At 42.7% G+C, this 23,659-nt stretch overlaps 1 protein-coding gene across 1 annotated transcript; it reads right to left on the bottom strand.

The window, feature by feature from the left end:
• Positions 1–9,666: 9,666 nt before the first annotated feature.
• LOC104023988 (riboflavin kinase) lies at positions 9,667–14,583 on the bottom strand. The gene is made up of 4 exons (XM_075727053.1): positions 14,499–14,583; positions 12,464–12,615; positions 11,253–11,355; positions 9,667–9,794 (listed from the first exon to the last, which is right to left on the bottom strand). The coding sequence occupies exons 1-4, from the start codon at positions 14,578–14,580 to the stop codon at positions 9,667–9,669; spliced, it is 465 nt and encodes a 154-aa protein (XP_075583168.1). The 5' UTR covers positions 14,581–14,583.
• Between the last annotated feature and the right edge of the window lie 9,076 nt (positions 14,584–23,659).

Raw genomic sequence — 23,659 nt, 5'->3', positions numbered from 1 at the left:
TAATCCAGCAATTTGATTTCAAATGAAAGTGTAGGTTACCAGTGTTCTTTACCCTCTCTTTCCACAAAGTGTATGTAAACAGGGAAAAGTTTTCTCTTCCGTGGCTCTGCCCTGAAGTTTTGCTAGAAAGGAGGTGGAGGAAAGCAGATTTGACGTGGTTTAGCCCCAGCCAGCAGCTAAGCACCATGCAGCCGCTCACTCACTCCCCCTGCCCTGATGGGATAGTAAGAGTGAGAAAAACTCCTGGGTTGAGATAAGAACAGTTTAATAATTGAAATAAGATGAAGTAAAATAGTAGTAGTAATAATAACAATATTACAATAATAGTAATAATAATATACAAAGCAAATGATGCACAATGCAATTGCTCACCACCCGCTGACCGATACCCAGACAGTTCCCAAGCAGCGATCGCTGCCCCCAGCCAATTCCCCGCAGCTTATATACTGAGCATGATGTCATATGGTATGGAATACCCCTCTGATCAGTCTGGATCAACTACTTTGATTGTGCCCCCTCCCAGTTTCTTGTGCAGCTGGCAGAGCATGGGAAGCTGAAAAGTCCTTGACTAGCATAAGCAGTACTCTATCCCAGCCAAAACCAGGACAAGTAGGCAGTAATTATGACTTTCTTCCCCATCATTCCTTTCAGATTTAGGTTTACACTGCAGGGGGATCTCCTCTCAGACTTTAACAAACAAAACAGATGCAAAGTCATGCAAAGAGATAATTAGTGCAGGTTTATATTACACATTTCATTAAACAGTAAAAAGGGAAATAAGTGTTCTTTTATTCTTCCTCATTTATATTGTCTATTTAGAATCTGTCCTGGTTTCAGCTGGGATAGAGTTAATTTTCTTCCTAGTAGCTGGCCTAGTGCTGTATTTTGGATTTAGGATGAGAATAATGTTGATAAAACATTGATGTTTTAGTTGTTGCTAAGTACTGCTTATGCTAGTCAAGGACTTTTCAGCTTCCCATGCTCTGCCAGGTGCACAAATCTAGGCCACAAATCTATCCAAACACTCCCCTGGAGCAACAGGTAATGCATGTTCTCTAACCATCACACTAGCAAGAATACCTTCTGTTTATCACTTCTCTTACATCTTTCTTCTCCCTTCAGAAAAATAAAAGAAAATTAGGGGAAGAATTATAGCTCTGTATGGACCATATTCATTACAAAATACATTTGAAGGCAACTTGATTTTTTTTAAATATCATTTCAGTTCCAGAATGAATACTAGGTAGAACATCTGAATCCTTGGAAATTATAGTGCTTGAGTGTTAAACAGAAACCTGAAGAACATAGGTGCTCGAGGATTTAACTTGTAAAGCCATGCCTCTAGTGTGGACACTGTGCTGTTAGAACAGCAGCATGATCCATGACAAACATCAAAGTACACTAAAGAATCCACTGCATCTAACAAAAAAAGCAATCCTTATGGCATACCCACAACACCACATTCATTCCTGATGCAACTTTAGGGATGCCACAATGAGGTTATATAAAGGTCTATGTATAAACAGCATGGAAGTATGAGAGCAACTTTTCCCCAAGAGGCCTGAGACAGATTAATATGTTTCAAGATACAGGTTTGACTCATTTTCAGCTGTGGCAGATGGACCTTTGCACTGAGCCAGCTGAATGTTTAAACAATTGAACCAGAACAGAAGAACAGGATGCAACTCTTTCCACCTGACTTCTAAAAGAACTAAGCAGCTTTAGATTTTGAAAGAAGGGTATAGACAAATCTATTTTCAGGTTACAGAATTCTGAAGATGTAGCTCCCCCAAGCCCTAAATAAAGCACAAAAATCCCCTGAGTGGGACCGATTTTCAGACACACTTTAATTTGAGCTAGTTTAAACAACCTCTGAATGCTTTTTTTCTGTCAAAGTTTTTAGGCGATCACCCTTACAAAGCTTTGCACAGGACTGAGACACCAGGCATGGCAAAGTTTCCTTCCGCACCCTAGGAAGCAAGTCATTGTCAGAAGCCTCCTTAGTTACAAAACTCACTTACTATTATACAATGAAGCAGTGATTCTCACAGATTAGAAACTGAAGAAACTATTTCCAAGAATTGCTAGAAGTCTAAGGCAGAATAAGAATTAAAAAGTATACCAACTACTATCTCTACATAGCAATTTAGAAACAGCTTTCTAAGGATACCGAAGTTATCAAAATATCAAGGTATCAAACATATCAAAATAGTGCAAAGTCTTTTGAAGCAAACTTTCAAAGTTCACCTACTGCAGCTTTGTGATTATTATATTTAGCCACAGTTGTCAGATACACATCTGCAACTAGACAAAGGACTAAGAACTTGCATCTCCTTTGGCTCAGTGCAACCTCTCAACGCAGATGTGGCAAATCAGGTTGCAAAAATCTCAGTAAACTAGACTTCACTCTTGTTATCTTTAGCAAATTTCTCTCACCTTCTTGCTTCTCAAGCTTTTTTCCATCTCAAGGTCTTTCTGTTTTTTCCTTCCTTCTCCCTGCAACTCTTTCTTTACTATCCTCATCCATCCATGGAGTTTCTTGTAAACTAGACTTCACACTAGTGCCACTCTTTAGTAGAAATGTTACTAATGACACTTTCCTTTCCAGCATTTTAATTCACTGTATTCATTTGGAAAACTATGTTTGACAGTCTCCATGTCCACAATATGTAACAGTTACTGTTATATAAATGAACTTATATTCACATCAGTAACACCTTTAACATGATAACTATTCTAATTTTATAGGTATGTAAGTATATATATTTTTAAAAAAAATCAGGATTTTTTAATTGATTTTCAAGTTTTAGCAAGCTAGATTTCATTTTCAGGTCAATTTCAAGAACATTGTCTTGTATACATAGGGAATCTGTTCTAAAGTAAAAAGGATACCAAGTGAATACAGGTTCCGTATCTGTTTCTAGGAAGGCTCCAAATTCAAAATATAGCTAGCCATACAAGAAGCCTTTATGAATAACTGTTGCAGACTATTTGTCTATGCACAGTGTGCCTTTACATTTTCTAAATGTGAAGGCATGCTGCATTTTAACATCTGCTAAGCACAGGTTCTTTAGGCTATTAAACTTCAGATACTTGGATAGCTGCAGCATTAAACTAAGACCATTATCACCTGTATGCATTTGAAAAAAAAATTCTTATACTGTTATTCTCACATTGTCAAAAAACTCCATTTCAGAACAGTAATGGACTTCAGAAGGAGACAGTCAATTAAAATGCACTGCCGGCTTTATTTAAAAAGTATTTGAAACTGTGGAAATACTTACATTGCTTGAACTCCAACAGTTTCAGTGACCTTTATGCCTCACTTGGTGTTCACATATTGCTTTACAAATAAAGAACTACAAACATGTGGAACATAAATAAGGTAGCACCAAGTTTGTAAGCAAGAACAGCAATTCTCCCCCTCCCAAATCTGAAAGAAGTTTAAGCACCATAATGAAGGAACTCTGCAGCACCTTTCAGTATATGCTAAGGAATATGCGCAGATGATTTGCATCACATATAATACAATCAATCAGAAAACCTGTGATAAGCAGCATCACTACTTTCTCAATTACATTCTTTTATTAATGGTACAGTGTCATAACATAAATTGAAATAGTTATTTCCACATAATACAAAAATATAACCCTTCATAAAGTTTATACTGTGCTAGAAATCATTTATTGAACTTAAAAATCAACATACAATATTTGATATTAAATAATGCACAGAGATAGGTACACTCAGCCAAATGAATGCAACTACATTTTCTCTAACTTGAAGGCAAACATCCAAAAAGCAGTTTATTACTTTACTGTATGCACACATCGCACTTCAGATTGTTGTTGTTTGTTTGGGTTTTTTTTCAAAAAAAAAAAAAGAAGAAAGTATTTCTGACAGCAGGTACGTTCATTTTCTTTTAGTATTCTCCTACAAGGAAGGCCAAAGTGTGCTGAAAATGTCCAGGCAACAATTAGGACAAAACTGTCAGTGTCTCTGAAGAGCTAAGTTTATAAACAAACTTAGCAGCACAGGTCAAAATGCTGCTTATTCTAACAAGTGCTTTTATAGAAATCATTCTTTCCTTCCTCAAGAGGTGTATATCCCTTCTAACTTTGCCATCAACAGGACTGATAAGCAATTCATCTGAATAATCAAGTTTTGGCTGAAGCCCTGCACAGCTACAAGTCCTTGACTTGCTCAAGGCCTTTTCCCAAATACCCCATGAGATTGGCTGCAAGTTAAAATGTTATGAACTATAACACTGGCCGGCTGACAGCACCCACCACAGAGAATTCCCTTAAGGCTACCATGACAGAGCTCTCCGAAACGCTACAGTGAAATGCAGGATCAGAATGCAATGGGACAAGGAGGAAATCCACAAAATTGTACTGGGGTGGGGGGAGTAGATTTGGCAGTACACACACTATATATACATACATACATACTATAAAATTTTCACAAATATTTTCCAAACTACTATCAGTTTTGACAACACACCCTCCATTTATCTGTGCAAACATTTCAGAGTGGGAAAGGCCTCACTAACTTGTAATAAATACTCAGTATCTACTAAAGTGTTGATTTATTATGCCAAGAATCTCCAAAGACTTTCACTCAGCTGAAGCCAAAATTTTGGATCTTAGCTGCACTTAGTGCAGAGGGGTGAAAGGATTTTCCTGTGCCATACATTCTAACTTCAACCTTGAAGTCATTCATTTCACTGTCAGTACAGCAAGCAACGCAGAAGTTTTCCTCATCTAAGGCAGCTGTCAGCAGCAACCAAAATGCAGCTGCTTTTTTTTCTGTTAAGAAAAAAAGGAGGGTAATTGTGGTGGGCGATTCCCTCCTGCGGGGAACTGAGGGCCCAATCTGCCATCCAGACCCATCCCACAGGGAAGTCTGCTGCCTCCCTGGGGCCCGGGTTAGGGACATTACTAGGAAACTCACTGACCTTGTGAGGCCCTCCGATTATTACCCGCTGCTGGTTGTACAGGTGGGCAGTGATGAGATTGCAGAGAGAAGTCCTAAAGCAATCAAAAGGGACTTCAGGGCACTGGGGCGATTGGTTGCAGGATCGGGAGCACAGGCAGTGTTTTCCTCAATCCCATCAATGGCAGGGAAGAATGCTGAAAGGAACGGAAAAACTCACCTGATGAACAGCTGGCTCAGAGGTTGGTGCCATTGGTGGAATTTTGTTTTTTTCGATCATGGGGAGGTTTACATGGCACTGGGCCTGCTGGCGGCTGATGGAGATCAGCTGTCTCCAAAGGGGAAAAGGATTCTCGCCCATGAGTTGGTGGGACTCACTGAGAGGGCTTTAAACTAAGTTCGAAGGGGGAAGGGGATATAAACAGGCTCGCTAGTGAGGAGTCCAGGGGCGGCATGGCAACGCTGGGGGCAAAATCGATAGCCCGGCTCATGTGCATCTACACCAATGCACATAGCATGGGCAACAAACAGGAGGAGCTGGAAGCCCTTGTGCAGCAGGATAGCTATGAAATAGTCGCCATCACAGAAACATGGTGGGATGACTCTCATGACTGGAGTGCTGCACTGGATGGCTATAAGCTCTTCAGAAGGGATAGGCAGGGAAGGAGAGGCAGTGGGGTGGCTCTGTATGTTAGGGAGTGTTTTGGCTATACAGAGCTCGACTGTGGTGATGATAAGGTTGAGTGCTTTTGGGTAACGATGCCCTCATGTTGGGCATGTCCTGTTGGGAGTCTGCTATAGACCACCCAACCAGGATGCAGAGATAGATGAAGTGTTCTACAAGTGGCTGGCAGAAGTCTTGCAATCGCTAGCCCTTGTTCTCATGAGGGACTTCAACTTGCTGAACATCTGCTGGAAATACAACACAGCAGAGAGGTAACAGTCTCAGAAGATCCTAGAGTGTGTGGAGGATAACTTCCTGATGCAGATGGTAAGTGAACCTACCAGGGGAGGTGTCTCACTTAACCTGCTATTTACAAACAGAGAAGGACTTGTGGGAGATGTCATGGTTGGAGGCTGTCTTGGGCTTAGAGACCACGATACGATAGAGTTCTCAATTCTGGGCGATATAAAAAGGAGGGGCAGCAAAACTGTTACCATGGACTTCTGGAGGGCAGACTTTGGCCTGTTCAGGATGCTGGCTGGGAAAGTCCTTTGGGAGGTAGTCCTGAAGGAGAAAGGGGCCCAGGAAGACTGGGCATTCTTCAAGAAGGAAGTCTTAAGGGCACAGGAGCGGGCTGTCCCCATGTGCCCTAAGACCAACTGGCGGGTAAGACGACCAGCCTGGCTGAACAGGAAGCTTTTGCTGGGACTCAGGGAAAAAAGGAGAATATACCGCCTTTGGAAGAAGGGGCGGGCAACTCAGAAAGAGTACAGGGATTTTGTTAGGTCATACAACGAGGAAATTAGAAAAGCAAAAGCCCAGCTAGACTCAATATGGCCACTGGTGTAAGAGATAATAAAAAATGTTTATACAAATACATTAACAAGAAAAAGAGAGCCAAGGAGGATCTCCATCCATATTGGATGCAGGGAGGAACATTGCCAACAAGGATGAGGAAAAGGCTGAGGTACTTAATGGCTTCTTTGCCTCTGTCTTTAATAGCCAGACCAGTCATCCCCAGGGTACTCAGCTGCTGGAGCTGGAAGACAGGGACGGGGAGCAGAATGGAGTCCTCATAGTCCAGGAGGAAGCAGGTAATGACCTGCTATGCCACCTGGACGCTCACAAGTCTATGGGGCCAGATGGGATCCACCCAAGAGTACTGAGGGAGCTGGCAGAGGAGCTTGCCAAGCCACTCCCCATCATCTGTCAGCAGTCCTGGTTAACAGGGGAGGTCCCACATGACTGGAGGCTTGCCAATGTGACACCCATCTACAAGAAGGGCTGGAAGGAGGATCTGGGGAACTACAGGCCTGTCAGCCTGACCTCGGTGCCAGGAAAGATTATGGAGTGGGTCATACTGACTGCACTCAACAGGCATGTGCAAGTCATGCACATCATGGGGATCGGGCCCAGCCAGCATGCGTTCATGAAAGGCAGGTCCTGCTTGGCCAACCTCATCTCCTTCTATGACCTGGTGACACGCCTGGTGGATGAAGGAAAGGCTGTGGACATCATCTACCTGGACTTCAGCAAAGCCTTTGACACCGTCTCCCACAGCATTCTCCTAAGGAAGCTGGCGACTCATGGCTTGGAGGGGCGTAGTCTTCGCTGGGTAAAAAACTGGTTGGGTAGCAGAGCCCAGAGAGTTGTGGTGAATGGAGTTCAATCCAGTTGGCGGCCAGTCACGAGCAGTGTTCCCCAGGGCTCTGTTTTGGGGCCAGTCTTGTTTAACATCTTTATCAATGATCTGGATGAGGGGATTGAGTGCACCCTGAGTAAGTTTGCAGATGACACCAAGTTGGGTGGGAGTGTCGATCTGCTCGAGGGTAGGATGGCCCTGCAGAGGGATCTGGACAGGCTGGATCAATGGGCCAAGGCCAACTGTATGAGGTTCAACAAGGCCAAGTGTCGGGTCCTGCACTTGGGTCACAACAACCCCATGCAATGCTACAGGCTTGGGGAAGAGTGGCTGGAAATCTGCCTGCCTGAAAAGGACCTGGGGGTGCTGGTTGACAGCCAGCTGAACATGAGCCAGCAGTGTGCCCAGGTGGCCAAGAAGGCCAACAGCATCCTGGCTTGGATCAGAAATCATGTGGCCAGCAGGAGCAGGGAAGTGATTGTCCCCCTGTACTTGGCACTGGTGAGGCTGCACCTGGAATACTGTGTCCAGTTTTGGGCCCCTCAATACAAGAAAGACATTGAGGTGCTGGACCGTGTCCAGAGAAGGGCAACGAAGCTGCTGAAGGGTCTGGAGCACAGGTCTTATGAGGAGTGGCTGAGGGAACTGGGGTTGTTTAGTGTGGAGAAAAGGAGGCTGAAGGGAGACCTTATCGCTCTGTACAACTACCTGAAAGGAGGTTGTAGTGAGGTGGGTGTTGGTCTCTTCTCCCAAGTACTTAGTGATAGGACAAGAGGAAATGGGCTCAAGCTGTGTCAGGAGAGGTTTATATTGGATATTAGGAAAAATTTCTTTACGGAAAGGGTGGTCAAGCATTGGAACAGGCTGCCCAGAGAGGTGGTGGCGTCACCATCCCTGGAAGTGTTCAAAAAATGGGTAGATGTGGCACTTTGGGACATGGTTTAGTCTACTCCACCCTTAACTGGTTTAATTGGTTTAGTGTGGACTTGGTAATGTTAGGTTAATGGTTGGACTGGATGATCTTAAAGGTCTTTTCCAACCTAAACGATTCTATGATTTCAGTTACCTCTTCTGCCTTACGGCCCAAAAAGGAGAAATATTGTTAGACTGGTTCTGCACCCTTTAAGCCTGAGCTTTTGCAGTGTACCAACCTCCTCCGTCATTCAATTCCTGAGCTTTAGTGAAACACTTCTTCAAAAGTCACCTACACAGGTTATGTGTTGTCATATCCATAGTCAACTAGGCAGAATAATCTAACATTCCAGCAACTCAATGAGCAACAGTCATTTCCTCTATTTCAATTAACAATACATAATTTCAATTAAAATGACAGCTACAATCATGACAGCTGTATAGCATATCAAAAGTAGGAACTACAGTGAATTATTCTTGTTACTGTTATCTAATCATTGGCTTCTTGCACCACAGGTAAATTTTTAACTCAATCAATATAAAAATTGTCTAAGCTGCTACCTGAAATCCAGATATAAGCATAATGTAAAATTGGGAAAAGAGTTTGGAATAACATTCCCTGTCTGAAAAACTGACAGTCTTCATTGAGGTATTTAACTCTCCACACCTTAGGAGCAGAAGAGATCACAACTAACTTTGGTCTTGTTCCATGTGTGCTAAGATCTCTAAATGGCTGGTAACATTGGGATTCACAATTTTTTGGTAAAGACCTAAAAGAGCCTTCTACTCCTTTTGCATGACTGGTTAAATGATAAAGTTACACAAACAAACTTACATCATCTTGTGTGGTTTTAGTGTTCAGTTCCAATCACAATTACCTAAGCATGTTGTTTCAGGATAACCCCAGTAGGCAGCTGAGCACCATACAGCCACTAGCTCACCTCCCTGACACCTCCCCCAGTAGGACAGGGAAAGAAGAATGGAAGAATAAAAGCAAGAAAATTTGTGGGTCAAGATAAAAACAGATTAGCAAGCAAAGGAGAAGTGGAAGAAAAAAAAGAAAACAAAACAAGTGATGCAGAGGCAATCACTCACCAGATGCCCAGCCAGTTCCCAAACCAAAGACAGATGACCTCCCCCTCCATTTTATTGCTCAGCACGACCATTATATGGCACGGAATATCTCTGGTTAGTTCAGGTCATCTGTCTGGTTGCGTCCCCTCCCAGCCTCTTGCACAGCCCCAATCTATTCAATGGGGAACAGAGTGAGAAACAGAGAAGGCCTTGATGCTGTGCAAGCACTGTTCAGGGACAGACAAAACATTAATATGTAATGTTCACTGTTTTGGTCACAAATCTAAAACACAGCAACATATGAGCTTCTATGAAGAAAATTAACTCCATCGCAGCCAGACCCAGTACACATGCATACACCACGTATCAAATGATACATGATACACAGTAGTGCAAAGAGAAGAGCTCCATGAGATGAAAAAATCCCACATGGTTTTGCTTAGTGGTTTACTGTTTTGCCTTCTGGCAGATGAAAGAAGTTGTCTTCTTTGAGTTTAAGATGTTCTGGTAAATCTAGCCGTCTTTTTGCCTCTTCAATGTCTTCCCGAATTGCTGAAATGAGTGCCTCTGCAAAAGAGAAGTAGGAAGAGCAGTATTTAAAAGCTGGTCTGAATTCTGAACACACAATAGCAAGTGAAAAAGGGTGTACTACAGAACACCAGAAAACAATCACAGAGGCAGAATGTATTTATTATTATGAAGTTGAAAAGGCAACATTCTGTTTCTGAAATGACATGCTTTTGACATGTGTTGCACTTTTCACTGCTGTAAATACTACTTTTTCCTTGTTCCAAGCCATTTTATCAAAAAAGTCAACAGGATTTCATTAACCCAGTTTTGAAATGGACAGACTAGACCCAATGCTTTTACAAGCAGCTCATAATTTTCAAGCTACTCCTCAGACAACTGACATGACAATGTAATTTTTAGACTGAAATAAATAAGTACTCATAGTCTGGAAGTTGTGGAGTTTTGATTTTTTTAATATGACTAATTTACATACTAGTAGATTTAGCTTGGAAAAAAATTTTACTAAGAAGTCAAAAGTAAGACATAGAATCACAGAATATGTCAAGTTGGAAGGGACCCATAACGATCATTGAGTCCAACTCTCTGCTCCTCACAGGACTTCCTAAAACCAAACCATATCACTAAGAGCATCGTCCAGATGCTCCTTGAAATCTGATGGGCTTGGTGCCATGACCACTTCCCTGGGGAGCCTGTTCCAGTGACCGACCACTCTGTCGGTGAAGAACCTTTTCCCAATGTCTTTTCCCCGTCTGAACTTCCCCCAATGTGGCTTCACTCTGTTTCCTCATGTCCTGCCACTGGTCACCAGAGAGAGGAGATCAGCACCTCCCCCTCCATTGCCCTCCTTGAGGAAGGTGTAGACTGCGATCAGGTCACCCCTCAGCCTTCTCTTCTCCAAGCTGAACAAACCAAGTGACCTCAGCTGCTCCCCGTAAGTCTTGCCCTTGAGGCCTTTCACCATCGTGGTCGCCCTCCACTGGACACACTCTAATAGTTTGATGTCCTTCATACACTATGGTGCCCAAAACAGCACACAGTACTGGAGGTGGTGCCTCACCAGTGCAGTGCAAAGTGGGACAATTGCCTGCCTCGATCGGCTAGTGATGCTGTACTTGATGCACCCCAGGGCATGGTTGGCCCTTTTGGCTGCCAAGGCACACTGTTGACTCATATTCATCTTGCCATCAATCCAAACCCCCAGATTTCTTTCTGCGGAGCTGCTCTCCAGCCTCTTACCCCCCAGTTTGTACGTATAAACAGGATTACCACTGTCCCAGGTGGAGAATCTGCACTTGCTCTTGCTAAATTTCATGTGGCTGGTGATCGCCCAGCTCTCTAGTCTATCCAGATCTCTCTGTAAGGCCTCTCTACCCTTGAGAAACTGCTACATGAAACAGCTGATTATGAAGACAGAGAGAGAACAATGACACAGTACTTTCAATCTGCAAGAACATAACAAACACAACATTAGTTTAAGAGACCTGCAATACTGACCTAAAGAACTGAAGCTTTTTTCTGATCGAATATATCCAGTAATGATTATACTAAGAATTTCTCCATAAAAGTCGTCTTTGAAAGTGTGGAGAATGTGCGTTTCCTAAAAGAAGATAAATACATTGACAATTATCATGATGCATTTCGAATTTATTTCCGTTGTTGCAAGGATGTTCAGCTAACACCTCTAACTTGAATTCTTTCCCACACATATCAGGAAAACCGAGACACTCAGTCTAACATGTATAGCGCAAGATGAAGAGGTTAGAGCTTTCGATTATGTTAGCAGGAAGAATTGTACTTTGCATGGCATTTAAGAAGATTGAGATATTTATTTCAGAGGTAAGATTTTCAAGGCAGCAAATCACAAATAATGCCTAGATTTGTTTGATCGTTAAGTTGCTGAGTCCAAATAACTGTAATGAATTTGATTGAAACAGGTGTTTCAAGAGAGCTTTTACAAATAACTCACAGGAATTGAATGATAAAATTCTAAGGAGAGTAAAGGCAGCTACCTTCGAAGCAGGGATTGATGTCAAAATAAAACTGCTTCCAAGTATTAGCAATTAAAAGAAAGTTCTGCAAGACTCAGGAAAAGCACCAGCACCTGATAGCAAGAAAAACATCAGACGCCACACTTCAGGATTTTAACTATGTCCTGTTACTATTTAATTTTGGATCTTGATTCTGTATATTAAGCCACAGCACCACATGTATGGATTCCACCATTTAAGAGAAGAATTACTGGAAAATCATTAATTTAATCACAAATTAAGATGCCCCAGAATCTCATACTTTAAATGTGGATGGACTGCAAAGGATGAGAGTTCCAGCTCACTGTAGGGGTCTTATAACCTCTAAACTGAATACATCTATTAAGCTTATGTTTATCTAGTTATCAGCACAATAAGCAACAACCACTTTGGAAATAAGAATTTTTATTTCAGAAATATTAAGTAATGGTGGAAGCGGCAAATGAAAATAAATTTTACTTATCTACAGCTGCATGCTCTATGGCTACTGAGAGTTTTTTGGGGATTTGGTTTTTTTCTTAGCCAGAATACAAACGTTTCAGAAGGATACAAAATATGTTTCTGACAGCAAACAGAATTTCTAATCTTGTTTATGGATCAAATGCTGCTTATCTCATTCAAAGTCAACGTCTGGCTCATTTATTATAATCAAAGTACCACACAAAGCAAAATTCTTACCACTGATTTCTTAATATTCTTATAGAAAGGATTCCATCCTATGCTCAAAACCATTTTATGCACATCTCCATTTCCAACACAGGCCCATCCATAGTATATACCAGTAGAGATATCAGATGGAAAGCTTTCAACTACTTGCTCACAAAAGTTAGCTGCAAAAATTTTAGAAAGTGTACATTTGTGTAAGTAAAGTGCATCACAGAATTTTCAAACACATAAAAGCTGAGCTCTGCCTACACACTATTTACAAGCAGAGCCCTGATCATGACAGTGATACAACATGCCACTTGCAAAGCATAAAGCAGAAAACAGCCTCATAAAATGTAGTCTCTGCGGTAATACCAGTTACCACATCTCCTACACGTACTATTTCATAGTTATATACATACTATCCTATTCTATAGTTAAGCAGTTAATTGTATAGTTAAAATTAATGAACTAAAATATGCAGTCTGAATGCATTTCACTATTAGGACTATCACTGCTTTAGTATACTCAAAGAACAGAAAAACCAAGTTTCTTCTGCACTGTAAAGTAGCATCTTAGAATTACTTAAGTATTAGTAATTTTTTTTTTAGTAAGTAAAATACGTTAAAATAAATTAAGTTATAATTTTAGTCACCTGCCAATTTTTTTCATGTTGCCTTTGAGGTTATTCATATTTGGGGATTTCTAGGATTTTCTTAGAAAACTAGAAATCTGAAATTAAAAAAGTTCCTTTCTGACTGTGGGGAATAAATCTAAGCCTTTAGCCAAACAATTATCCTACTTTAACTTCACACACAGGTAGAGCTCTCCATGCAAGGTTTCGAGTCGATTTTAAAGAATTTACATTCAGTGGATTTCCATCCTAGCTCGTAAGCAGAAAAAGCTTCCCTCCCACACTCCCTGATACTAATAAACCATATATAAACAATCAAGAGAAAAAAACCTAAGTTTATATTAACAGATGTCATCACATGTCCAGCACCTCAAGACCAGCTGGGTTAGCTCAGTTGGTTAGAGCATGGTGCTAATAACGCCAAGCCCACAGGTTCAATCCCTGCTCACTGCAGGGGGGGGTTGGGCTCGATCATCTCTCTCAAGATCCCTTCCAACCCAAAGCATTCTATGATTTGTTACCGGTTTTCTTGCCTATTAGGATTTGTGCAGAATGCCTGCTGACTTCAGCCTATCTTTAGAAAAGGCTGAAATCCCTTTGAATTACACCTCTTTCCGTATTCAGACAAGTCAAACAGAGAACGGCAACGGGGAAATACACCTCTCTTTAGGACAACTGCACTTGCTATGCTTTTTAATCTCTACATTATTCCCTTTACATTTCCTTCCTTAAAGCTAGTCCCAGTGCCCGCTCCCCTTCTTGTCCTGTCTGAGGTCCAACGAGTTCCTAAGAACAGACGTTTCTCAAATGCCGTATCACAACACCATGCACAGTGCCTACGGTCACCGTTCAGCACCTTGCAAATCAGCATGATCATCATCTGATGAGCTAACTACTAAAAAAGCAAACAGAAATCGTTTAACAGAACGTCGGAAAACACCACAAACGGGCGAACAAGAGCGTCAGCAATACAGAAAAAAACAAACCCAACAAAACCAACACCAAAAAAACCTGACGGGGAACAAGCTAAGCCTATTTGCAGAAAGAGCAAGTCACGCCAGCCGCGCCATCGTGCGGAGCGGGGCGCCGGCCAAGCCCGCAGGCGCCGGGCCACCAGCGGCCGGGCTGGCAGCGCCGGGGGCCGGGCCCCCGCGGGAGCACGGCCGGGCTCCGCTCGGGCGGCCGGAGCGCTGCGGGCTGCTGAGGGACCCCCGGGCCCGCCGCCGGCGGGGGCACTCCAGCCAGCCCGCGGTCCCGGGACCCGCCGCGGACCACCGCCCCCGCGGCCGGGTGGCCAGGGCCGGGCCGAGCCCGCCTCTGCCGCGGCGAACACCTCGCCGGCGGCCTTCGCGGGAGGCGGCACCCTCGCCCCGCCGGGGGAAGCGGCGGCGGCGGCGGCGCCGCCCCGGCCGGTCCCCCGCGCCCCCCGCTCACCGGTGGGGATGCCCAGCTCCTTGGAGCCTCTGCCGAAGCCCTTCACCACCGCCCCGCGGCAGAAGTAGGGCAGGTGCCTCATGGCGGCCGGCGGCGGCCGCTGGAGCGGGCCAGCTCCCACCCGGCGCCGCGCTACCAGCACCGCGCACCTCCGCCTTGCCCCAGGCGCTACCGAGAGGAGCGGGAGGAGGAGTAGCAGGAGTACGAGGAGGAGTAGCAGGAGGAGGAGTAGCAGGTGGAGCTCTCCAGCGGCCAATCCACGGAGCTGCCTGGGAGGCACCTGCCGCCCCTCAGGCACGGACTCGCTCCCACCTCACCCATCCAGGCGGGCTCGACGTTCCGCCCCGTCGCCCCGGGCTGCGGGGGCCTGCCGGCAGGCAGGCGGCTGGCGGGGCGGCCGTGCGGCCCAGGGCCCGCTCCCGGCGGCCCAGGGCCTGCTCCCGGCGGCCGTGCCCCCGCAAGCGGCCTGCCCGGCGCCCCCGGGGCGCCGGGCAGGCCGCTTGCGGGGGCACGGGCGTGGCCTGGAAAGTCCGGGCGGTGTGAGGCTGGGGTGTTCGTTTGGGGAGCTGAACGGGAGGGAGGGAGGCAGCGGTGCTCAGGGTGATTAATTACAGGTTACGGTTTTGACTTGGCTTTCCGAAAAGCTGAAATGCTTCAGAATACGGCAGGCATCTGGGGAAATCTGTGAAAACAGATTTTTTTTTCCTTCTTTTTTTTTTTTTTTTGGTCATGTAATTACCACAAACTAGAGTTGCTTGTTAATGAAAAACAGTTTGTACTCTCCCATGATTTGACAACCTGCAGGGATTTCCTTCAGGAAAGTACATCTGGACAGAAACACTCGTCCTGTATTTACTCTGTATCGTAAAAGGAAAGCAAAGGCCCACTCACCATTTCTCTTTAATTTCCTGTTTCCAGTTGCTCTTCATGTTGTAGGTGTGTCACTACACGGCTTTTATATGCCCAGCTGACTAACACTCTCCAAAGGGCCTAATCATAGAATCATAGAATCGTTTAGGTTGGAAAAGACCTTTAAGATCATCCAGTCCAACCATTAACCTACACTACCAAGTCCACAATAAACCAATTAAGGGTAGACTAGACTAAACCATGTCCCGAAGTGCCACATCTACCTGTTTTTTGAACACTTCCAGGGATGGTGACTCCACCACCTCTCTGGGCAGCCTGTTCCAATGCTTGACCACCCTTTCCGTAAAGAAATTTTTCCTAATTTCCAACCTAATCCAGCTCAAACAAATTGAATCTGCATATGTGCCATTCAAGGTAGCAGATACAGGTGCATATTCAGTCTCCTCTACATAGTAGATGACCTAAGCGTGTCCGTTTATACCACTGATATAAATGCCAAATAAGTTTTGGGAATCTTACTCATGACTCCTATAGTGTAATTCAGCATATTTATATAAAAGCATATACCAATATCTTAAAATGCCACCAAGTCCTTGAAGTGAATTCCCAATCATTTCCAGTTATTCTTACAAAGCACAGTTGCTAGTTTTACCAGTTTGATATAACCAGTTACAAAAATGTTGCTCGAGTTACCTCTGTTAGCTAATTTTTTATAAGGAAAAGCAGTCTAAGTACCTATGATGTGCTCATATCTAATTGCAGTCAAAGCCGCCGGTAACCATTCTAATGATGGGGAACTGTCTCGAGAAACTGATTATGTCACACCACAAAACGCTGAATGCTGCCAGTTCATGGATCTGTGGGCACTAGGTATTTTACAGGATACGGCCAAAATTATTTTTAAGAATTATTCTACCTCAAATTTGCCCTCTTCCTATTTCTTTTTTCTCTCATCCTACTTCCCCGCCATCTGTTTAGTGCTAACATTTTAATTCATTCCTTCAGTTTGAGTAACTTTGACTGACTTAAAGAATCATTGTTTATGTAACTGCAGCTGAACAAAAAAGAATGGTGGCAATATCTAAAAGAAGGAAAAGTAGAAGAAAAAAAGGTCCTAAATACGCTACTACTGCATACATTCTGTTCTGCTGTCTGACAGCATGGAGAGAGAAATGTTACAAAAAGTTTTGTTTAATGATATTTAGTAATGGAATTATCTTGCATATTAAGCCCAAATGCTGAGGTTTTTAATTAGCTGCCTAACCAATGACAGGCCATGACATCAGGTAATGTGACCACTGGCCTGTGGAATTTTTAGTTTATTTCAGCTGTAGAGAAAAAAAAAATCGTGAAGCGGGTACATTTATATTGTTCATAGTATGTTTCTTCTTGTTAATAATAAGTTATGCCTTTGGTTATAATTTGTATATAAGTAGATCTATACTTGAGTACTTCTATTCTTTTTTTAATGAATACTTCTTTTTGGAATAAATTTTTATGTTCTTGTGATATCCACAAGATGGCACTCGATCTCTTTTTAATATCTGCAGGTTTGGGCACAGGTTTCAGGCACAGGGTTTACAGTCTCAGAACAGATCTTGAGAAACAGTAAGTCAGATAAATATTTGCTTAAGAACGACAGGGTCAGTAATTTCACAGAAGTCTCACTGGCAATTTATATCTCATCTGTCAAATGGTTATTAATCTTTTTTTCTCAGTCGTGATAGGTTGCTGTGATCCGCTTAAAATCATTCATCCTTGATACTGGATGTGTTTTTCTTTTGTTATAAATTGTACCGAGTTCAGCTTGGAGGGAGGATTTTACATAAGTAGAATTTAATTACCTGTATTCAAATATAGTAGACATGTTTCTTCAAAAAGTGTGTTTGAATTTTAGTCACAAACATCTATGCCAAGAAAAGCCGTTTGATAGCTCATACCTGCAGTTAGAAAACTCAGGCATTGTTTCACACAGCTGGAAAAGAATTTCTGCTCTGTGCTGATACTACACTTTTCTACAGCTGTTAGAAAAAGATGTTAATGAAAAGCCTTTAAGTATTTTTTTCTACTGCACATAATAACCTTACAAACCAGAATACAGAAAAGAGAGCACATGTCATGTGTCATCTGTGTAGGCTTTCTTTTGTACAGGAATAGCCTGCATCGGCCCTCACTGCTATACTCTTTATAGAAAACTGAAAAGGCCTTGTTAATTTTCAAGCTGCAAGGGAGAAAGATTTCCTACCTGTGCAATAGCATCAGAAAGAAGAGAAGATGAAAATGGTGGCTTTAGTGACTAACATTGCAGGGACGAGGTAACAGAGGAAATGGCTGCAATATTTTTTCCTGCTTGCTCATTATTATTCGTTAAGCTTATTCTCTTCCTACCTTCTCTGAGCTGTACCTCGATATGACAAGAAGGCCTTAAGCAATGCACTAGAAAGACAGGTTGCCATTACAGTCTTGTTCACACACTAAGCAATGAGCAAACAGGAAAGATTCTGGTGAAAATTTCTCACTCTTAAAAGGAAGTGGGTGTTTATACTCTGTCCATCACCAGTACATGATGCTGTCTCCCAAGCACATGCAAGGCACATCTGCATTTGTTACAGCTGTCCTGGTTTCGTCTGGGATAGAGTTAATTTTCTTCCTAGTAGCAGGCATAGTGCTGTGTTTTGGATTTAGTAGGAGAAGAATGTTGATAACACACTGATGGTTTTAGTTGTTGCTAAGTACTGCTTATGCTAGTCAAGGACTTTTCAGCTTCCCATGCTCTGCCAGGTACACAAGAAACTGGGAGGAGGCACAGCCAGAAGAGCTGATGCAAACTGACCAAAAGGCTATTCCATACCATATGACGTCATGCTCAGTATATAAACTGGGGGGGGGGTTGGCCGGGGAGCAGCAATCACTGCTCGGGAACTGTCTGGGCATCAGTCGGCAGGTGGTGAGCAATTGCATTGTGCATCACTTGCTTTTATTATTATTATTATTATTATTATTATTATTATTGTTGTTGTTGTTGTTATTGTTATTATTATTATCATTACTATTTTACTGTATTTCAATTATTAAACTGTTCTTATCTCAACCCAGGAGTGTTTCTCACTCTTACTCCTCCAATTCTCTCCCCCATCCCATCGGGGTAGGGGGAGTGAGCGAGCGGCTGCGTGGTGCTTAGTTGCTGGCTGGGGCTAAACCACAACCCAGCGCTACCACCTGTACAAGGCAACTGTACTGGGAGCCTTGCAGAAGACATAGTAGTTGAGGAGTTTGTGATCTTGAGCAAGCCATGCCTATTGGGACTTGTACTTAAGGCCCGCTTGTTAGCATGAGTAGATGCCGTAAGGGAACCTGTGGGAGTGACCCATGCTGGCCTGTGCTGTGCACTAGTGGATGTTATGACCTGCAACCTCTCAGGAGACGATACATGTTCCTGTTTGTTACGCAAAACAAAAGCCACTGCAGCGTGGGATAGAGGAGGAACCCCTCCAAGGACAGAATCTGCACAGGGAAATCCATCCGGGATTCCTCTGATGCTGCACAAAAGCAGGGTACCCTACACCTGAAGGGACATAAGATTTACTATCTATATTCCTCTTTTTATTCTATCTTATTAAAGCAGCTGTTTTATTAAGCCACTTGTTGTTGGGCCTTTCTTGCTGAGGTCCAGAAAGATCCCTGCACCATTTCACTCTCTTTCTCACCTCCCCACCCTCCCAGGTGCAGAAGAGCAACCCCTCTTTCACGTAGGGTAGTACTGGAAAATATCAGTCCACATGTGTAACTCAAAGTTGACATAATACATCAGATCTCTGACAGGAGTGCCTGAAAATTCATGCATTCAGGTCCCATGTTTCTGTAGTTTCTTGGGAATAACATATAGGGTACTTTTATGAAGGTGGTGTACAGAAAGACTGGTCAGACACAAATTTCGGTTAAAAATAGATGACTTGCTGAAAAATGTGCTGCTGATCCCAGTAATCCTACTATAAAAAAAGAAACCCAGAAATAAATAACGTACAGCAAAAACATCACTGGATGAAAATCCAGAAATAACAGAAGTACTGCCATTTTCACAGAAATTTGACAAAATTGCACCATACCACAAAAAAGAGGGTGAAATTCTGAGTAGATGTTGAAAGCTTGATGACAAAGAAGGAGCGAAGTAAAGACAAGAATCTAATGCTGTGCATGTTAATAATATTGAAAGGAACTTTGGCTCCATGGTCCTACACTGGCATTAACTTGTTTGGATATGCTGGTAGAAAAGTGTTGATACTGCCACAGAAATAACCAGAATACAATTTAGATCAGTTCAAAACAGAAGCACTTTATTACTATTGCTATAGGAGAGAACACAGAGCAACAGAGTGACCGTCCCTGCTGAGACAAACTCTGCCCAAACGCAGCAGTTATTGAGCTGATATACCTGCAGGTTATACAATTCCTTCTTCACCAAAACTGTGTCAGATAAGCAGGATACGGTAGATAACTGCGATTTAAATCCTGCAGATAAGGAGGCTCCAGACAGTACATCCTTTTACAAGTAATCCACTCCTTTTATGAATAATCCACTCCTTTGTAATTAAATCATGCTGACTGGCAAGACCATTAGCTGTGAATGTGTCTTAACTAGGGAGGCCTGCAGAGGCCTATGAGACATTAACTATTTTGCTTCCACAATACTGGATTCTTTTTTTCCTCCTTTCTAAAAATAGCACTATCAGAGAATATAGCATGAAATCATATTAGCTAGATATTTTATGCCAACAACCCTGAATCTGCAACATCAGCAGAATGCAGACAGGAAGCTAAGAACCAGAACACCGTTTTATGCAACAGCTGATGGTAAAACACTGACATTGTAAAAATGTATGTATTATAACTAAATCAAAGATGCTGCTCATGTTATGTAGGACCATGTAGGCTTAATCATTTCTAATGGAAAGGAAATAGATTTTTATCTAGCAAAAACATGAACACAAGGATATAAAACAGGTTATTGTGAAATTGTTTCTCTCTGCTATAACGACTAAACAAAACATCTTCAACAAAAGGAGGAAGGAGAAATGAGACTGAAATTTAAATGACAAAAATCAGCTGTGAAATAGGAATAGATCATAGAAAATCAAAGGAAAGACTAGAGCAGATCCTTGCAGAGGCAAAGTCTGCAGTCTTTCAGAAGGATCCCGCAATTAGATCACCTTAAAGCAATTCTGAGACCAAGCTCTGAAATTCAGGAAATCCAAGAAAGGAAACCAGCTCAGATGTTGTCACGAATAGCCGCACCTAGGCTCCTCTCTGAGAAGGAGTTTAGAAAGCAAGGGGGTCTAGTCTAAACCTCATGACTCAACGGGAGGGTCCCCCTTATTCCATATATACACAGTCCCTTTATGAATCATTCTAACTCAGTGTGATTTAAGTCTCTTTTATGCACTTCTATGTAGTAATACAGTGAACCTTGCCATCTTCGAATCTGTAACTAAGTCACTGTTTTGATCAATTTTGTCTACTCACTTTATTAATCATTGATGATTGCTATTAAAAATATTATAATCAAATTCTGCTATTTGCTACAAGTAAATTCTGTTACTAAATCAAACTGTGTAAAGTCATTCATTCATAGTGAATTGACATAATCAGCAGGATTCACAAACCTGCATTCGTGACAGACATGAACTCAGAACTCCTGATAAATGCCCGCATACATACATACATATATTTTTACTTTTTTTTTTACTGTTATTTACATAATATTGTCATCTGTTTTATTTTTACTTTGGGAAAGGGGACTTTCTAGGATAATTGGGACTGTCAGTAGATAAAATTTGGAAAAATTTGAAATGTTGAAGTTACTATAGTTTGTTAGTGTCTCAGGTTACTGTCTCAGGAGGAACTTGACTGATTGTCCTCATGGTTTAGGTTTCCTGTGGTTAAAATACAAACTTTTTCTGGCTTTACCTGAATCATCTTTCATCAGTCCTGTCAGAGAAGCCAGCAAGAGGAGGAGTAATTAATTTCCCAGGCAGCCCTATTAATGCCTGCTTCTCACTTCTACAGTGCAGTCAGCAAGGCATGCTTTTTAACTGGATCAGAGTAGCAGAAAGTAATCTAAGAGGGACAATGAGGGGCCCCTAATTTACCCAGTACATGTTTGTAGTTAATTTCAGCAACTCAAGGCTGCAATCCACTTCTATTTCTATTTTCTAAATCCATTTCTGGTTTTGATTCTGTAATTGGGGCTATCTGTAATTGGGGCTAACTGCTAACCAGTCTCCTGGAAGAACTTTGTCCCAAGGTGGCCTTAATCTGACATGGTTTGTTCATATTAAACTAATTAGTTTTAATTAAAATTAATTCAATTAATTAAATTAAAATTAACTAATTTTAAACTCACCTGAAAAAATTGCCTATCAAAAGTATGATGGTTTGTGTAAACTCACAATGGGTAAAATGAAAAACTATTTCTGATGCATATTACAGATACTCATTTGTGCAGAAAAAGCAAATGTGATGTTCCCTTATTAACTCTTGCCATGCATCATGCTCATCCCTGCAACTGAGCACTCAGCTTGAACATGGTGAGTCTGCTTGTCTGCTTCCAAATCTGTTTCCTGATCCTCAGTTTATTTGATCAGGCTCTTCCAACTGGAAAGAGATGGGAGAAGAAAACTGCTCCTGGCAGACTGCGGGGTCAGTCCCTCCTTTCTGAGCAGTGAGTCGACCAGCAGCTTCTGCCAGCCTCGGTGCCCAGAGGTCACTGCTGCAGCCCAGGCTCCTCAGCAGCTTCTGGGGCTTCGGGCTGCTCACTGCTTGCATCCAGCTAAATGCATCAGACCCGACCTCAAACACCGTTTACGTCCAGGATGAAACACAAAGAGACACTATGAAAAAGCATGGCGAAAAAGTGTTAACTCAAGATGATGTTATTTGTTTTTGATCTCTTAAATCCTCTCAGTGTAGCACAGAATGAAATGCAATGCTAGAAGTCAAGGGACCAGGGCCTGAAGCAGAAAACCAGTCCCCGTCACTAGCTTAGCCCCAGTCAAAGGAGTTATTTGAATGTAGAGCAGTGACTCGAAGCGGCCCAGCAGGTCCTCAGCCAGGAACAAGGGCTAGCCAGGGGACCAGACAGACAGCAACAGGGAACACTGGCACCATCAACCTTCCAAAATACTCTCTGCTTCTGAAAAGCCATTGAAGAGCACCTGCTGGGTGCATTCTTTGTGAGGCTGCTTTAAGACCAACAGTGAGGGTGGAGGGGCTTACTAGAGACAGCAGGCCACAAGAAAGATATGAAAAAGAAGCTCCACTGGCAATTCCTGCATTGAGCTTTGCACACAGGAGAAGGAGGGAGGAAGAACACAGCCTTCTTCAACTGCAGTGCTTTCACCCAGAGGCACTGAAAAAATCCATCCATTAGTTGGATTCTACATTCACATGGATTAAAAATATCCTCCAAGGTATTTTGTCTATGTGGGTGAGGAGGTGCGAGTCAGGGAGGATGGAGGAGGAGCAGCAAACTGGGGAGAGGACAGCAGGATGTGTCAGACACTGCAGCTACTCTTGTGCATCTTGGGAATTATCTTTCTCTCACTCTTTCATTTAGGATGAACGCCCTAATCTGTAGCTGAGGAAGCTTAGAAGAAGGGAGTTTAAAGCCTTTCATTAGATACATGTGACTGCAGGCACAGTGTGTTTTTTGTTTCCCACAACAAGGGCATAGGTACTATCAGGACTATGACAGAAAAGGGCAGAGCAGTGTTGGCTGTACTATAGGCATACAGATGATTAACATAGAGAATATAATTAGGAATCTCTAATCATTTTACTGCTGCTGACTGCATCCAAGCCTCTGAGAGCAAGCAGCCCATCTCAGAAGCAATGTGAAGCCAGCAGCAAGGGTAGGGCAGCATGCCTGACACTTGTACTATTTCAGTTCAGCAGCAACTCCCTACAGAGGTGGAATGGCTATTTTCCAAAATTAAAATGTTTTTAAGTAAATAAAATGTTTAAAAAGGCAAAGAAGGCTTTGGGCACTTGATGTTCTGGTTAGAATGGCACCTGCTGCCTTAATCCACCACAACCCTGTAACTGTGGCATCTGACCTGACTGGAGGAAAACAGCTGCTAACCAGTAATATTCCCTGAGTTTGTAACTTATGAATGAGCTCTACCCTCCCCACTGCTTCCTTCTCCAACGTTTCCTCCAATTCTGCCATCCCACAGGGAAGGCACTCTGTCTCAGTATGTGGGAGTTTGACAAGACGAAAGTAAGAAAAAGTATTC

This window comes from Pelecanus crispus, chromosome Z (assembly GCF_030463565.1).
Source record: "Pelecanus crispus isolate bPelCri1 chromosome Z, bPelCri1.pri, whole genome shotgun sequence".
Lineage (NCBI taxonomy): Eukaryota > Metazoa > Chordata > Aves > Pelecaniformes > Pelecanidae > Pelecanus > Pelecanus crispus.
Note: the sequence above shows the minus strand (reverse complement) of the source record. Positions and strands in the feature narration are given on the sequence as shown.

Coding starts and splice junctions, on each gene's coding strand:
- LOC104023988 (XM_075727053.1), bottom strand. CDS start 14,580: ATGAGGCACCTGCCCTACTTCTGCCGCGGGGCGGTGGTGAAGGGCTTC. Junction 12,616..14,498: donor GGAGCTGGGCATCCCCACCG/GTGAGCGGGGGG, acceptor AAATTTTTGCAG/CTAACTTTTGTGAGCAAGTA. Junction 9,795..11,252: donor AAAAAGCTTCAGTTCTTTAG/GTCAGTATTGCA, acceptor TCTCTTTTGCAG/AGGCACTCATTTCAGCAATT.